Consider the following 16,619-nt stretch of genomic DNA (forward strand, 5'->3'; position numbering starts at 1 on the left):
GGGAGCATTAAAATCTATCCACGACGGGAGAGGCAGCAGGGCGGGCGGGAGAGACGCCAGGTGCGACGTGGACTTGTCACAGCGAGGACGTGCAGCCACGCGCCTCGCGGCCCCTCCGGGAACAGAGAACACGCTGCCGAGGACGCCACTACCGTTCTCTCTGTCCTTTGTTGCTTTTTGTTTTGTTTTTAACTTTTTGTCATTTTAGTAAAAAAAAAAACCCTGCAGTGGCCCTGCCATCTTGCGTGTTGTGTATAGGCGGCCGGCTGGGGCCCTCCTCCCGCCCCCCACTGGGACACAAAACCAAGATGGCCCCCAGCCCGGGCCTGGCGGAGGGGCCCTGGCCGTGTGCCCGGCCCCCGCAGGACTGGAGTTGCTTCTCCACGGTAACGGCACAGAACCGGGGACGGAGCAAACCGCGCCGTTCTCTAAATATATTTATATGCGTGTGTATAGAAAGAACCAAACTCAAAGCCTAGCCCTGCCCCGCGGTCCCCCCCCCCCCCCGCCCCCCGCCAACACCCTTCTTCTCCAAAAACCACCAAGAAAAAAAGTTTATAAAAATATCTTGCAGGAATTCTTTAAAGTTTACAGTAGCTTGCCGGTGCTGCATCGGCCGGCTGCCCCCGCGGCCCCAGCACCCCGACCGCTCTGTCCACGGGGCACCTTGGCCCAGACCCCACCCTGCCCAAGACACACACACAGACAGACGGCAGGACGGCGCCGCTGCTGCCCCTTCCCTGAACGGAGAAGTGAAGAAACTCAATAAGTTAATAAAACAGCAAGTAACTAATACTGATCTCGGCCCGCCCTGGGGCGGGCAGGCGGGCGGGGGGGCAGGTGCTGCGGGGCCCCCGGGGTTGCCTTCCACCTGCAGCCCCGGGGAGCTGGGGGGTGGGATGCGGCGAGGCAGGTGGGCGGCGCTGAGGTGCACGGACGTGGACCAGGAGGGAGCAGGAGGGAGGGGACGTGCCGAGGAGAGGCCGTGGCGGCCGGGCCAGACGGCTGCTTCGCCCCCTTGGGCCTGCCCCGGAGGCCGGCCGGACCCGCCGAGGGCACTGGGCACCGCACGTCCAGTCGGGTGGGCCCGAGGCGGCTTCCCCTCGGGGCTGGGTCCTCCTCCCCGTGGCCATGCGGAGCTGAAACTGGGCAGAGCTGCCGGCCGGCGCGGGCGGGCGGGCGGGCAGGGCCTCACTGCCCAGTGGGCGGCAGCAGCAGGAGAGGAGAGAGGGCAGGTCCACGGCAGCTGCCTTCGGTCAGCCGGTGTCCGGTGCAGAGCACGGAGGACGGCCTCGTGGAGATGACATGTTAACTTTTCGGGATAATTCCTGGTATCAGAGCGGAAACAGTGGCGTTGTCAGAGACAGGCAGAGAGAGAGACAGCGAGAGAAAGAGAGAGCGGGCGCGGGCGGCCCAGCCGCGGCTGCGGCCCCCGGTGCCCCCTTTCCTTTCCTCCCCGGCTTCACAACAGTCTAGACGGACAGACGGGCGCGGCCCCGGGTCCACACTGGGCGGGCGGCGGGCGGGCGAGCGGGCGGCGAGGCGGCCTGGGGGCCACTGTCGGGGCCGTGCAGGGGGAGGGGGCTATGTGTCTAAGGCTGCTCTCGGCGGGCGGCGGGCGGCCCCGTCCTGGCCGTGTCCTTGCCCGCTGGGTACTCGGCGTCCCCTCCAGGGCCGGGGCCAGCGGCCGCGGAGTCCCCGAGTGGGCCGTGGGCACTCCGCTTGGCGGGCGTGCTGGGGGCCTGGGCCGCCTGCCCGTTCTTCTCGTCTGAAAAAAGTTGTTTAATTACGTCAAAGAAGTTACTCAATGGGCTGCCTGGGTGCACAGAACAGAAGACAAAAGAAAAAAAGAAAAGAGAGAAAAGGAGGGAGGGAGGGAAGAGAGAGAACAACAGACGAATGAACGAAAGGCCTGTGAGGGGGTCCGAGTGGGTGAGCGGGGCCGCGGCAGCAAGCAGGGCAGGCGGCCGGTGGGGGCTCGAGGCCTCTGGGCTGCGGGGCGGAACCTGGGGCCGGTGGGCACCCTCCTCCCTCGCCAGGCCTCCCGAAGGACTGGCCCTCCCTCCACCTCAGCCTCGGCCTCCCAGTCAGCCCTGCAGCCTGGCCAGCGGGCCGGCCCAGCTCTGGAGACAGACGCGTAAAGGCCGGGGCCGAGCAGGAAGGACCCTGGGGCTGGCGGCCGGGGAGGCTGGAGCCAGCGTGCCTGCCACACTCCTCCCAGGAGGCCTGGAGCCCGGCCCCCAGCCAGCCCAGGTGGCACAGCATGGACACAGAGGTCAGCAGCGGACAGACGGATGGATGGATGGATGGATGGGTGGACAGGCATGGAGCGTGGGGGAGGGGGAGCTGGGCAGGCAGCCACAGTGGGGGCCCTGGTCCCAGAGGGCATGTCCGGAGGGCAAGAAGGAGGGGGCAGAAGCGGGGCCCCGCCCCACCCGGGGGCCCTGTGCTCGCGTTCCAGGCGCGCGACTGGGGTCACACCTCAGTTCTACCTCCTAAACCTGGCCCCCACCTGAGCAAGAACGGGCAGGGCCTTCTCCCCGCCAGCTGCGGCCGGGCGGGCGGCGCACGTGCGGCCAGGCCAGGCAGCTCGATCATGGGCAGGAGCCGCTCCCCGCCCCCCTCCGTGGGCAGACGGCCTGACGCCAGCCTCCGGCCCAAGGACTAGGGGCCACCCTGACCCCCGGCCAGGGCCCAGACACGGGACCCTTGCTGGCCTTGGGGCTTGGGCACCCCTTCCTGCTCTGAGCCTTGGGGTCCCTCCGTGGCCTGCCCTTGCCCTGATCCTCGGGCCAGGCCTGCGGCCGCCCTGGAGAGTGACCGAGGCTGCTCGTGGCAGGGGCTGGGGGGCTGGGCACAGCTGGGGCGCCTTGGGGGCCAGCGAGGCCACGTGTGCATGTCCGGGCCCCTCGTGTACACAGGGATCCCAGGACAGCCCCGGAGGTGGCGAGGCAGCACCCGGCCAGGAGCAGGCTGCAGGGGGTGCAGGCGTGAGCGGTGGGGGTGACAGGCTGGGGGGACCCAGGTGAGCGTGAGGGGTTCTTACCACATTTGGAAAGCCTCCCCGTCATCATTTCCATACAGTTAGTGGTGTCTGGAGCACAGAACGGAGAGAGGGGGAGGGGGAGACATGTGAAAAAGGCTTCCAGCTCAGACCTCAAGCTGGGTGCTGCCTGCAGCCTCGGGCCAGGCCCTGGGGGAGGGGGCGGAGCCTGGAGTGGGGTTGAGGGGCTGTGGCCAAGGGGTGGGGCTCAGGTGGGTAGAGCCTGGAGTGGGGGGCTCAGAGAGGAGGGGCTCAGCAGAGGGCCAGCCTGGAGTGGGTCCCCTCTCCTGGGCAGTGGAGGGTCCTGCCTGGCCCTCCCTCCTCTGCCCTCTGGGCCCAGGACACACGCTTTGGAGCTGAGAGGTCCAGGTCTCTGGCTATGGTCTATCTACGCTGGCCACCTCCGTGTCCTCACCCTGCCACTCTGTGACTCACGTGGCCGCAAGGCTCCCATTCGCCCCTCGACTCACGGTGGCACCCCCTTCCCTGACCCTCTCCCACTCTCTGCTGGGCTTGGCAGTGTTAGGGCTGGGGGTAGGGAAGGCAGCAGAGCCTGGGGTGGAGGGCGGCTGCCTCACTGGGGCCTCCCCTCCCTGGGCTGGGTGGGGGCCCCATTGGAGTGGCCACCAGCTCTCTTGGCCTGGTGCCCCAGGGGCCCCAGCTTCTGCCCTCTTCTCCAGTGGCTCTAGGACTGAGCTTGCTGGACAAGAGTGTCCAGTATGGGGGGGAGGGTGTTGGGAAAGGCTGACCCCTCGGGGAGGCCTGGGGACGGGGCCAGGGGATGGGCTGGGGTCCCAGACTGGGCTCCCCAGGCCCAGGGCTCCCTGAGGGAAGGCAGGGGAGACAGACGGGCTTGGCCCAAGGCAGGCACCCAACGGTCTCCAGGGACATGGGTTTGGGCCCAGGGCTAAAACGGGGATGGGGCTCTGCAGAAGGGCCGTGTCCACCCTGCTTACTGCTGGGCCTGGGACGTAGAGCAGGGCCCGTCCGCCGACAGAATGGTACCCCTTAGGGTGGGATTCTGCCTGGCCAGGAGCAAAGAGGGACCGTGGCCCTGGGCGGTGGGTGCAGCCACGGCTGTCCCCTGGGTGGCACACCAGGCCCCTTGCTTGCCTCCCTGGACAAGCTCTGTCCTTCCCCAGCCTCGGTTTCCCGCTCTGAACACTGCCCTGCTCCGACGTGGAGGCCTTAAAGGCACCGGCCCCCGGGCCAGCCTGGCTCCCAGGGCCAGGGTGTCGGGGCCCCTCCAGCCCCAACCCACCAACAGGGCAGTGAGGCACACGTTGGGGGAGAAAAAGAGGGGCAGGTGAAACACAGACGATGGAATGAGGATGGCAGGGGCGGCGTGGACGGTGGGGCCGGTCTGGCCTCTAGGACCTTACACAGAAGCACAGACGGCTGGCCACAGGGGGCTCTGAGAGGTGGGGCTGGGCTGGACCCTGTGCTCCCCAGACCCCACAGGCCTCGTGGTGAACTGGCAGCTCCCGCTGAGCGCACGCGCGCCGCTTGCCCTCCCTAACGGCCCATGCACGTGCCCCCAGGGCTCACCCGCACCCACAGGGCTGCCGCCGCTCCCCGCCAGGTGCCGAGCGGCACAGGCCCTCAGGCTCCCGGGCCCCTGGCGCCTGCAGGCCTGGGCAGCCCCGCTCCTGTGTGCCCCCCTCTAGGCCCAGCTGGGGAGCCTCTGCTTTGACTGGACCCCAGGGCCCCTCTGTCCTACCCACCACGGGGAGGGTGGGTGGCGGACAGCCCCTCACGTGCCAGCCAGTGTGGGCACCAGGCCCACAGCCCTGGAGAGTGCTACGTGGGGGACCCTTGAGGGCGGCAGGGCTCCTGGCAGCACCTTGGTCACTGCTCTCCCGGAGCCTGCTCTCGCTGGCCTGGGGCCGGGCTGCCCCTGTGTCCAGCCGTTCGGCTGGGTGCTGGGCCTGCGGGGCCTGTCCAGGGCCGGGAGGTGGCCGCTGGACACGTGGGTGGGCACAGGGTGCCTCCTCGGGGCCAGTCTGGCTCTCGCAGAGGACCTGCCCGCAGCCCCTCCCTGCCCCAGCGGCGGGGCCGGACACCTTACCTGCCAGCGTCAGAGGCTACTCTCGTAGCTGGTGGCCACCTTCTGGCCCTTAAGCCCAGCACCCCAGCTTAGTCCCGGAGCTGGCGGGGGGGGGTCTACAGTGGACAAGAGGCGCCTTTCAGTGTGGCGTGCTGGGCCTACCCCCCTGGTGTGCAGAGACGGCCGGCCGCCGCGCCGGGAGGGCCCTGCTCCCGGGGGTGCACGCGGAGGGGCCGCACCCCATCGCCAGCCCTCAGGGCGGCCCGAGCTGAGCCCCTCCCTCACCTGACAAGTGCTGGGCAGAAGGCTGGTCGTGTGTGCTCAGCAGCTGGGTCTGAATGGTCTCCACGACCCTCTTGAAGCGGCGGCTCGGGCCTGGGGGAGGTGGGGGGCGGGTGAGGCAGGGGCAGGGCTGGCCCAGAGCTCCGCCCTCGGGAGCCGCCGCCCTCGGCCTCTGCTGGCAGCTCACCCGACAGGAGCGTGAACGTGACGGAGTAGACGCCGTTCTCCTTCTGCGCCGCCCCGCCCTCGGTGTAGGTGATGTCCACCTGGAACTTGACCGGCTTCTGGAACACGGCCGGGCCCCCCGTCGCCTTGTACTCGGCCCGGAAGCTCGTCTGGGAGATGACGCTGTGGCTGAGGCTGGGGATCTGCGGGCAGCGGGTGGCGTGAGCGCGGCCGCGGCTGGAGTCGCCAGAGGAAGCCCCGGAGGCAGGGGAGCCGGCCGCCCCCCGAGGCCCCAGCAGCACCGGGCTCCCCAGGGGCCTCAGCCAGACGGAGCTCCGCGTGGAGCGCAGATGGATCGCGACGTGGCAGCAGAAAGCAGGGCTCTAAGCGGTGGGCGGGGAGAGGGCGGAGAGGCCCCGAAAGCGGCAGCGAGGCCTGGGGCTAGAGCCCGTGCCCCGTACTGAGACGGAGCCCCCGGGGTCAAGGCCCCCGGCACCGCTGACGGCAGGGCCCGCCGCTCTGCTGGCTCCGGGGTCTGTGGTCCCGGGCGCAGGCGAGGGGCCTCTGCGAGACTGGGCTGCGCGGCGGCCAGGGAAACGTCCGGCAAAGCAAACCCAGGAGGCGGTCTTGCCTCAGAGGGGTCGCCCCCAGGACAGGGCTCTGCTGCTTGGGAGAGCACAGTGCTGGCTCCCCGGTTAGAAGGGGCTGAGTCCACATCACGGGGGAAATCTTGGCGTCCCAGGAGAGGCCTGGGGGGCTCCAGGGAAGGCCCAGACCCGGGGCCCGGAGGAGAAGAGGCTGCAGTGGCGGGGTTGGCGGGTACTCAGCGGGGCCAGGGTGCCCACACCCGGCACAAGGCCGAAGTCCCCGCCTGGTGCTGAGCGCTCCCGGTTCCTGGAGACCTCTGGGAGGAGTGCCAAGCTGTCCCCCAAGCCCTAAAGGAAACTTGGCTGCGCCCAGGAAGGCAGGGTGGCCAAGCGTGTGGGGGCTGAGGCTGCCCGAGTTGGAGAAACCACCCCGGCAGGCCCCGCCCATGCCAAGGCGGGGGCCCGGGCCTGGGCTGTGGGGATGCCGAGGGACCCCTAACCTGTGACCCCGGGGGGCCCCGCACAAGGCAGGCCCACGCAGGGCAGGGCGGGTGAGGCCTCCTGACAGGAGTGACTCTGGAAGACACTCTTCAGGGCTTTCTGCCCCACGCGCCCAAAGATCTCGGCAAAGACAGATGGAACCCACCCCAGGCCCAAGCAGAGCCCACCTCAAAAGCCACCAGTGGGAGGCGAGGGACTGCAGGAGGCCGGCAGCATGTGGGAGTGGGCAGGGGCACACAGGACGCAGAGCCAGCCCCCCGGGGACCGTTCTCGAGGCCGCAGGCGCATCCACCAGACCCAGCAGAGGCCCCTCCCCTCCGTGTCGAGGCCTCAAGTTCCCTCCTCAGAGAGCTGCCTCACAGCCGCCCGTGCTTCACCCCATCTCAGTGAGGTGCCCCCCCCCCCCCGAGGCCCGCCCCCGTCCTGGGCCTGTGCACAGCCCGTCTCCCGCCCACAACGCGCCTGCTCCCCTGGCCCTGCCCAGGCTGGGGTCCCCGGGGTCAGTGACCCCGCGGCGTGAGGCTCACCGACAGGAAGGCGTGGACGATGTCGGCTTTGATGGAGCTCAGCGGCTTGTCCTTGATGACCAGGAAGATCTGCTCCTCCTTCTCCAGGTTGATGAAGTTCCCAAACCAGGACTTTTTGGCGAGCCTGGGGGCAGGGCGGAGGGCTGGTCAGGTCAGGAAACGCCAGCCGAGCCCCGAGCCTCCCCTCTGGGCTGCGGGCCAGCTTGCTGTCCTAACTAGACCCTACCCTGGCCCCGACTCCCCGCCCTGACCCGACAGCCCTAATGCTAATCCCAGGGCCCTGGGCCTCACACCTCACCCCAACACCCCCCTGCCTGCTTGGGCCTGGGGCTGCACCCACTGGAACCCCACCAGGAAAGAGAGGCGGGCGGGGGTAGGGTGCCCTGCCCTTGAGCCCAGCCTGACCCCCTGCCTTGCTCCTCTCTGTTTTAAGCCACCATGTTTCGGGGTAACTCGCTAAGCTGCAATTCTGCAGCTTCCTGGAGAAAAGTGCCCCGCCTGGGGCTACGTGGGGAGCAGGAGTTGGGGGCGGGGGGGGCAGGCCGGGGACCCCTGCACAGGTATGTACAGGAGAGACAGGGCAGACGTGGTGCAGAGGACCGGGGCTGGGGGCCCCGGATGCTACCTGCCCCTCCCCCTGGCGGACCACCCTCTGTCCTTGGGGACCGGTAGCCAGCTGGCCACCTGCAGCCCTGCTGCCCCAGCCCAGGTCACTCTGTGGAACACAGTGGTCGCTTCGACCCCTGGGGGCCCAGCCGCTGTACGGGGCAGGGCAGGGGCCACCCCAGGGGACCCGAGGCCGGCAGTGCCCTCCCGCACGAGACCCCTCATCTCACGGGCATCACGTGTACGCCTCCCTGCCCTCTACGCCATCATCCTCCGGTCTCGTCACTCTTCCCTGCTTATGGGGCCCCCCTTCTCTGCGGCGGGGCCCTGCCCTACGGCGCACGCCACTGTGGGGGGGGGACCCCTTGCCAGCCCCACCATCCTGCCTCCGGGGTTCAGCCTGTGCGGGCCCCTCCCTCGTGTGGACGAGGCCCGAGACTTGCTCCTGACCAGGAGGACGTGGGGAAAGTGATGGTCGCGTGCGAGCTCAGTCTCTAAAAGGCTGGACTTCCGTCTGGCGAGCGGGTCTCCACCTCTTTTTGACGAAGCCGACGGACGCGGCGGGGACGGACGGATGTGACGGCGAGGCCCGCGTGGCCAGGAACCTGAATCCTGCCTGCGACCCCACGAGCTCGGCAGAGGATCCTGCCCTAGCTGGGCCTTGAGATGACCACCGCTGGCCGACACCCTGAAGCAGGGCCCAGCCGGGCCGTGCACGGGGCCTGACCCCGAGCCACGTGCTGTTGGGAGCGACTGCTGACTGAGGCTCTCACCCAGGCAGCTGTAGTGCGGACACGGCCAGGGCCCCGCTGGCAGACGCGCCCAACTCAGGCGGGCCCAGGGCCAGGGCCGGCCCGCTCGGGCCCGGTGTCTTGCTGGCAGCGTGAGCCGTGGGGCCTGAGGCTTGGCTGCTGTTTCCTGCCGTGCGCCTTCCCTTTTCCTGCCCGTTTCCAGAGCCGGCTCTGCAGCCCGTGGCGACGTGGCAGCAGCAGGCAGCTTGCCGACAGAGGCCGCCCGCTCCTGCGGCTGGAGCCGGCCCCAGAGACCTGGCGGAGGCAGAGCCGCAGGGACACACATCCTTCCCGACGCCACGCCGTACTTGGCCACCTTCGCCTCCCTCCCCACATCCTGCTGTCTCTGTGGCCGCTGGCGTGCTGAGCTCTGGGGTGCGGGCCGCCCGCGCCACTCACCCCAGCACCACACTGGGGCCTGAGCCCAGGACGTGGGCCGGGAGGCGGTTCTGAAGCCCGCGGTGGGGGCTTCTGCCCCTCCTCCCTCGATGAAGAGACAGAGCAACGGGAAAGCTCCGTGTTGTGCTTTGGTGTCTGGTTTGAAAGCAGCCTGGATGAGCCAGGAAGGCCTGTGACGGCTAATTAAGTCTGGGCGTCAACTGGGCCCGTTTGGTAAAGGTTGGGTGTACTTCTTGAGAGCAACTTTGAGACGTCGTGACGAGCAAGCTCTGGACGTGGCGGGCCTTGTCCGCTCGGTGGGAGCTCCTGAGAGCAAAGGCTGAGGCTCCTGGAGGGGAAGGGATTCTCAGCACTGAGATGGAGGAGCCGCCCTGATTCCCGCGTGCGAGGCCTACAGTCCCCGGACTCGCCAGCCCCACGATCGCACGGGCCGGTTCTGGAACACGCGGACGCACACGCTCAACTGACACGAGGCTGCTGGCCGCTGGTGGAGGGGACGTCTCAGGGCGGGCGAGCACGTCCTTGGGAGGAGTGGGTGCTGCGGGTGCAGCGGCCCCCCCAGGGCCGTCCGTCTGCTCTTTCCCAGCAGCCACACGCACCGGGTGGCGACGCTGGCCGGGGCCCTCGGGAGGGGGACGAGGCCTCCAGGACTCGAGAACGGGCAGGAGAGAGGCTGCAGGCCACCTGCACGGTGGTGTCAGCTGCTCTGGGTGGCTTTTTTTTTTGAGTTTTCTGATAAACCTAACAATTCTGTTACAAATATGGTTGTGAGAGCTTCTGATGACAGCAGGAAACCGTGACCAAAGGGAGACAAACGGTGGAACCACGGAGATCCCGAAACCCCACACTTCAGGCTGCCTGCCCTCCAGCTCCGCCCCCGCCCGCTCCCGCTGTGTCCACAGGCCCCACGCGGGGTCACGATGACAGGGTAACGGCAGCTTCTCCTGCCGGGCCGAAGGCTGCCGGGGAGGTCACAGCGGCCCTGCCCTGTGTCCGCTCCGCACTTCACGTTCGCACGAGGCGGTGGGGAGCGAAGGCTGGGGCCTCTCTGGGGTCTAACACCCCAGACACACGGGACTCGCGTCCAGACATCCGGCTGGGCGGAAGCACTGCCCCCCTGTCGCCTCAAGGCCCTGCTTCCTCCCCTTGCAGGATGGTGAGCCGGGGGCTCGATCTGTCCTGACCTTTGGCCAAGGCCACCCTGCCCTGGACATGTGCTTCCGCCGGCCGTTCCTCCTCCTCGCCTGCTCCCTGAGACCCTCCATCCCTAGGAGTCGCCACGTGTCCGTCCACACTCCGGGCTGGGCTCACCCTGGGAAGCTCCAGTCAGCACTGCCCAGCGCCCCTCCCTGGTGGAGGCCCCCCCTGCAGGCACCACATCCCTGGTCACCAAGGGCTGGGAGCCCACACGCTCTCCCATGTGGAGGCCAGGGCTCTCGGCAGGTGGGGACGGTCACCCTGAGGCGTGGCTGTGCTCTCCCCTGCCACCCCCGGTTCCAGGCACCCCCAGGCTGGGGCTTCTGAGCACATCTGGGAAGAGCAGCTCCCTCACCGCCCAGGCCCTGCCCCCCAGCCTGGCATTCGACGTGGAGACATAGAGACCCCAGCGCTGAAGGACCCCAAAGCCCTCAGTGGATCCCCCGGCCTGACACATGGGAGGGTCCATCACAGACCCCCACGCGCTAAGGCGGCGGCGATAGGTCACACTTGACCTCGGGCAGGGCCACTTACTCTGGGGACGACTCCGGGGTCAGGTTGGACATCTCCTCGGGCGTCGGAACTGCACACGGGAAGGACGGGGAGAGTGTGGTGACCACTCCACCCTTCCCCCACTAGGACGCCTGCGCCGCGGGTGGGGTCTCGGGAGCCACGGCACCGTCTCCAGCGCCCACGGGCACGGGTCGGCTCCCGGCTCCTGCCCGCCCGGCCGCAGGAGTCTCGGGCTACAGGGAGCTGTCCTGCCTTCTGGTGCTGAAACCAGGCCTCACCGTCTCTGGCCTCCAACCAGCCCTGCTGTCCCAGGATCGATGGCACTGCCCGTCGACCGCGCTGGGTGGCTGGTGGGGCCTGGTGGCCTGGAGGTACCAGTTGACCCTCGGCACCCAGCACACAGGGGCAGGCTGCCTACCACTGCCCCAGCCCCGTGGGCTTCCTCACCACACCCGCCCACTGGCCCGCTCTCCTCTGTGGGGCTCAGGCAGCCCGGCCTGAGCAGGCCACTGGGCCAAAGGGGAACAATGGAGCCAGGAGGGGTCCCAAGGCTGCACCCGCCGGGCAGACATCCCTGCACTGTGGGGTCCTTGACACACAGGGGGCAGGCTTGGGGACACGTGGACACTGGGGGTACCTCCCGCCAGCGCTTTCGGGAGGATAAACCACCAAGGGGGAGGGGAAGACCCTCTGAAGCCGGCCCCTGCCTGCCCCGCTCGCCAGGACGGCTCCCTGCCACCAGCCCCCCGAGCCCCGCCCACCCCGTGTGTCCCGCCACACACTCACCTTGCAGTTTCCGGCGGTGGAAGCGGGGTGACCCCAGGAAGCTGTTCTTGATGGAGTTGAGCCGTGTCCTCCAGGGCACCCCTCCCACGCTGGGGCTGGACGGTGGCGTGGGGTTGGGCGTGCCGGCCGGGCTCTCCTTGGGCGTGTGCACAGGCGTCCCCTTGGGGGTAGGGAGGGGACTGCCCCTCGGAGAGGGGTGAGGGGTCACCTGTATGGTGGGGACAGATTTGGTGTTTGCTTCAGTCCCGGTGGGTGGGAGCCGGACAGGGGCCGGCAGGCTGGGTGGGCCTGGGGTCAGGGCCAGCTGGGGGCTGAGGCCTCCCGCAACAAGGGGCCGGGCCTGGGTGCCAGCCGGGAGTGGGTTGGACTTGGTGCCCTGCAGCGGCTTGTCGGTCAGCTTGGCCTTGCCCGGCAAGGTCTGGGTCTTGGGGTTGGGCCGCGGGGCGGCCTGTGGAGGGAGGACGTGTCCCGGCCGCGAGGCGCTCCGGCCAGCTTCGGGCTCCACGGAGGTGGCCGGGGGGCAGGCCACAAAGGGGAGCTCGGGGGGCGGGGGAGGCAAGACAAACTTTCTAACAGGCTACGGGGCAGCGCAGAGGGCAGGAGGGAGAGCGCACGGGCCCCCGAGAGCCAAGCGGCCCCAGTGCATGCCCCGCCCGCCCCGCATGCACACACAGCACCCGGGGACCCCAAGGCAGGACCAGCGGGGGCAGGCAGGCACCGGGGTGGGAGCGTTCACCACAAAAGAAAAGAACACACGAGAAAACAAACGAAACAAAACAACACAAAAAACGTGCAGTTAGCGAAGGCAGCCGGAGCCCACAGAGCAGCAGCTGCCACCACGCGGGCGGCCCCAGCAGCAGGCGGGGTTGGGGGGGCCCACCGAGCCGCCCCCCGCCCGGGCGCACGCTGGTGACGGAGCTGGGGCGGGGTCACTTACCCGGGGGCTGCTGAGTGGGCTGGTGGAGAGGCCTGAGGAAGCGCCGCTGATGGACCTAGACCTGGGGACACAGGTGCAGAGGGCGGCTCAGACCGGGAAGGGGCCTCAGGCTCTCGGCTCCCCTCTCCCCTCAGGTGGACCCTCCAGGAGGCCTGGAGCCCTGGTTGAGAGCCCCGAGGCTGCCCCGGTCTGCGGCACACCTGGCCGTGCCTGGGGCTGTCCTGCTGTCCCCGCCCCGCTTCTCACCAGGCCCAGGAGAGCCCACCGCCCCTTGGGGGCCCCATCAGAGCCCCAGTGGTGCAGCTGGAGACCGTGGGACTCCTCTTCCCCCCACGCAGAAGGTGCCCTGTGTCCAAGGCCCGAGGCCGCAGGTCCAGGATGGCACAGAGGAGCCCTCGGCAAGGATCTCTCGGGGCCCGGGATGAGAGGACACAGGGCTTCCCGTGAGCTGACCCCAGCCCCGGTGCCCTGAGGCAGCCCGGCTGAACCCCGACGCTGAGCTGTCAACAGGCCCCAAGTCCTGCGCTCCGCCCGGCGCCTCACACCCTGCCGTGAGGGCCACCAGCTGGCACCAGCCCAGCCCCTCCACGCCCACGGCCCTCCCCTTGCTCACACCACGAGCACCTGGGACGGGCGTCAGCAGGGACGCGGGCTCGGTCCACCCCGGCCCCATCTGGCCTGCAGACCTGGCCTGGGCCTGGCCGGAGAGAGGCCACTGGCGCAGCATGCCCAGCGGAGACACGCAGGCAGCCACCGCCCCCTCAGGGCAGGAACTGGACACCTCTCGGGGCAGGGCCAGGCCTGCGGGGCCTCGCTCCACCACCCCGCGTGGCCTCGAGGGAAAGGAAACGCCCGCTCACCCCTGGGCGCCGGCACCTGCCATCCTTAGAGCAAGGAAACCGGAGGGGTCGAGGCAGCCACAGGAGAGAAGAGGACAGAAGAGAGTGAAGGGCGTCCACACCGCCCACCCGCCAGCCCGGCCACACTGCCCACACCGCAGCTGGCCCCTGGGCCTCGGGCCGGAGCTGAGCCCACGCTGGCCGGTCCCCCGGCACCTGTGGACTGGGGCCCCGTGGCGATGACCCTCCGACTCCCGCCCCGCGAGCTGACACAGCCCGGAGCCGGGGGCAGCGCAGACGCCGCTCTCAGCACCCCCGGCCCAGCCTGCCCGAGCCCAGGACCGCACTCAGAGCCGGGCCCGGGCCCGAAGCTTCCAGATGCTGAGAACGGGGCTGGGGGGCTGGTCGGTGCCAGCTGGTGCCCACCCCAGCAGCCAAAAGCCAGCCATGAACTTGCTGCTCGGCACAAGGAAAGCGGAGAAGCAGCAGCGGGAGAGAGAGAGGGGAGCCGCGTGCACGCCCTCCTGTCTAACCAGGCGGTCCCTGGAAACTGAGCTGCGGAAGGACGGCGCCAGCACGAGAGCAGCCAGGGCGCGGAGCAGAGCGGGTGAGGCGCAGGCAGGTGCAGGGGGAGTCAGAGGGGGCCCGGGGGTGAGTGAGGCCCCGCCACTGTCACCGCCGGGCAGGAGGCCCTGCAGGGGCGGGGCCAGGGGCTCCGGAAGGCCAGACCCTGTGCAGAGACCCCTGGGACCGGCACACCTCCTGCCCCTTCCTAGGGAGCCTGCAGCTGCCTGGGGCTGCCACGTCTACTCTGGCCCTTGCGGGCAGCACGGTGGTCCCAGGATATGGGCCAGCGTGGGATGGGGGAGGGGAGCTTAACGAGGGCCACGGAGGCCCACTGACCACAGGGCAAGGGCCGGCCGGAAGGGACCTCACGGCCTGCAGCCCAGAGGCCCAGGGCAGGGAGAGTCTCTGGGTCTCCCAGCCCCTCTCGGGGCCGGCCATGGGCCTCGTCCCAGCAGCCCCGCTCCTCCTCCTGGGCGTCAGCCTAGCCTGACCCGGGCCCGTCCCCGGCTCGCTGAAAGGTTCCCTTGCCAAAGGGGAGAGGGCCAGATGCACCTCAGGCCAGCCCTGCCACCAGGCCCGCCACTGTCTTTGGGGCTGGGGGGCGGGGGATGGGTGGGCAGGGTGTATACCTGTCTTCTTTGCTGAATTGGGGGTGGGCTTCAGCGATATCCAGGCTTTTACTGAACATTGCTTTACTACAGCGGGAACAAAGCGAGAAAACAGAGTTACTGACGCAGCCCCACCAGGCGGTCCAGGAGGCCAGACCTCCACACAGCTCCAAGCTGGGCACCACCCCCCTGGCCCCAGGCCAGGGCGCACGGACGTGAGGGGGAGGTCAGGCAGGAGAGCACCAGGGCCGTAGCACACCCAGCCCCATGACTTGCTCGGCAGGGTGGCCTGGCCAGGCCTTGGAGGATGCCTAGCGCTGCCGCCAGCCCCGGGACCCCTCCAGCCCCAGCGGGTGTGGCCTGCTGTGGTAACGAGTGTCCAGGCCAGAGAGGAGGCAGAGCCTGAGAAGCAGCAGCGAGTGGGGAAGTGGCAGGGGAAGGACGGCTCACACCTGACCCCACCCCACCTCCCCCAGGCACCCCCGGCCCCCGAGGCGTCCAGGCCTGGAAGGTAGAGCAGAAACCACGACTGGGGGGGGGGGGTGGGGGGGGGGCCTCCTCCCACGCCCAGCCCCTGCGCCTGCGCCTGCGCCTGCCCCAGGCAGCTGCGGTGTGCGGGGTGTGGGTGGCTGGTGCGGGGAGGGCTGGCGAGCCTTCAAGCTGCCCTGCAGGTGTTGAACCGGAAGCCAGGACAAGGCTCGGGAAAAGTAGGCTAGGGAGAGGTGACCTCTCGCCTGGGCCACTGGAGGGGGCCGTTTCCCTGGGGCCCCGCCGGGAGAGGTGCACCCCCAGCAAGCAGGACACAAGGCACAATCAGGGCAAGACCGCGGCCAGCAGGGACCTTCCTGCTCCTCCCCTCCCCCCACGCCAGTGCACGAGCCCGCAGCGGGTGGGCCACGCGGCCTGGAGACCTGGAAGGAAGCCCCAGAGGCCAGGACCCCAGGTCAGAGGCTGAGCCAGCCTGCTTCCCCGGGGAGGGCCTGGGACCACCATGGGGCTGTGGCCTGTGAGTTGGGCAGCCAGTTGAATCCTGATGGTGGCCCAGTAGCCCTGCGGTTCCTCGGAGACCTGGCCGAAGGGGCTGTCCCCAGATGGCTGAAGCCCCTGCCTGGGCAGGAAAGCTTGGTCTCGCCCAGCCAGCCCCGAATCAGCAGAGGCTCTGCAGGACCTGGATGCCCTTCCTTCCTCCGGGGCGGTGGGGGGGGGGGGGTCTGTTCGGATAGCCCAGACCTGCTCCTCACCCACCGCCCTGCCCCAAAATTCCACGTCCCTGACCCCCACACTGCCACAGGTGACCCAAACAGGGGCTCAGCGTCAATCAGGAACAAGCCTACTGGGCTGCAGCTCTGAACACAGCTTGACCTCTCAGCAGCCCAGCTCAACCCACTTAAGCCCAGCTCAGCTCAGCTCAGCTCAGACCTACTCAGTCTAACCCACTCCGGCCCAGCTCAGCCCAGTCCTGTCCACGATGGCCTGACCCAGCCCAGTTTAACCCAGGCCAACAAAGCAAAGCCCTGGCCAGCTCAGTCCAGCCCAGCCCAGCCCAGAGTTCAGCCCAGATCAACCTACTTCAGCTCAGTCCAGCCCAGTGCAGACCTGCCCTGCCCAGTGCAGCCTACCTTAGCCAAGCTCAGCCAGCTCTGCCCAGCGCAGCCCTGCCCAGGGCAGCCTAGCCCAGCTCAGCTCGATGCAGCCAGTGCAGCCCATGCAGTCCAGCCCTGCCCAGTGGCCTTAGCCCAGCCCCAGGGCCGGGAGCGCAAAGAAGAGCCAAGCCAGGCCCAGCACAGCCTGTGAGGGGCCCCATCGCTGACTGGGCCAGGGCACCAGGCGGCGGAGCGCTGGGCCCTCCCAGCAGGCACGCACCTCTGGCCGTGCTGGGCCATCTCGATGGCCCGCCGCGCAGGCACCGGGGAGCCGCCGTCCGTCACGCTCAGCACCTCCATGGACTTGCGCTCAGGCCGCCGCTTGCCGTGCCGGTTCAGCATTGGGGAATCCACGCGCTTCCGGGGAGGGTCTGCGTGCAGATGGGGGTCAGGGCCAGGCGGCCTGGAGGGAGCAGCATGGGCCGGGCCACCCTGGGACCTTGTACCTATCTCGTTCCTAGGCGGCAGGTCCTCGTCCTCGTGGCTCGGATACCTTTCTTTCCGGTCCAGGAGGAGGAAATAAATCATCTTCTCCTGGTTTTCCCTGCAGCGGGCGAGAGGCGCCAGGAAGGGTGGATGGG

The 16,619-nt window shown here is 69.0% G+C and overlaps 1 protein-coding gene across 3 annotated transcripts in view; it reads right to left on the reverse strand.

Moving 5' to 3' along the window:
• Positions 1–882: 882 nt before the first annotated feature.
• Positions 883–16,619, reverse strand: part of BRSK2 (BR serine/threonine kinase 2) — a 65,091-nt gene continuing 49,354 nt past the window's right edge. The window contains exons 11-20 of one of the 3 annotated variants that reach the window (XM_068554791.1): positions 16,485–16,582; positions 16,259–16,409; positions 12,382–12,442; positions 11,445–11,652; positions 10,680–10,728; positions 7,153–7,276; positions 5,560–5,740; positions 5,376–5,465; positions 3,047–3,094; positions 883–1,328 (exon numbers count right to left, since the gene is read on the reverse strand). In XM_068554791.1, coding sequence (XP_068410892.1) covers positions 1,309–1,328; positions 3,047–3,094; positions 5,376–5,465; positions 5,560–5,740; positions 7,153–7,276; positions 10,680–10,728; positions 11,445–11,652; positions 12,382–12,442; positions 16,259–16,409; positions 16,485–16,582 — 1,030 coding nt within the window. In that variant the 3' untranslated portion in view covers positions 883–1,308. Of the gene's footprint in view, positions 1,329–1,536; positions 1,817–3,046; positions 3,095–5,375; positions 5,466–5,559; positions 5,741–7,152; positions 7,277–10,679; positions 10,729–11,444; positions 11,653–12,381; positions 12,443–16,258; positions 16,410–16,484; positions 16,583–16,619 lie in introns of those variants that run through there. The other 2 variants (XM_068554790.1, XM_068554788.1) reach the window with 2 other exon arrangements.

Source organism: Eschrichtius robustus, chromosome 11 (genome assembly GCF_028021215.1).
Source record: "Eschrichtius robustus isolate mEscRob2 chromosome 11, mEscRob2.pri, whole genome shotgun sequence".
NCBI classification, from domain to species: Eukaryota; Metazoa; Chordata; class Mammalia; order Artiodactyla; family Eschrichtiidae; genus Eschrichtius; species Eschrichtius robustus.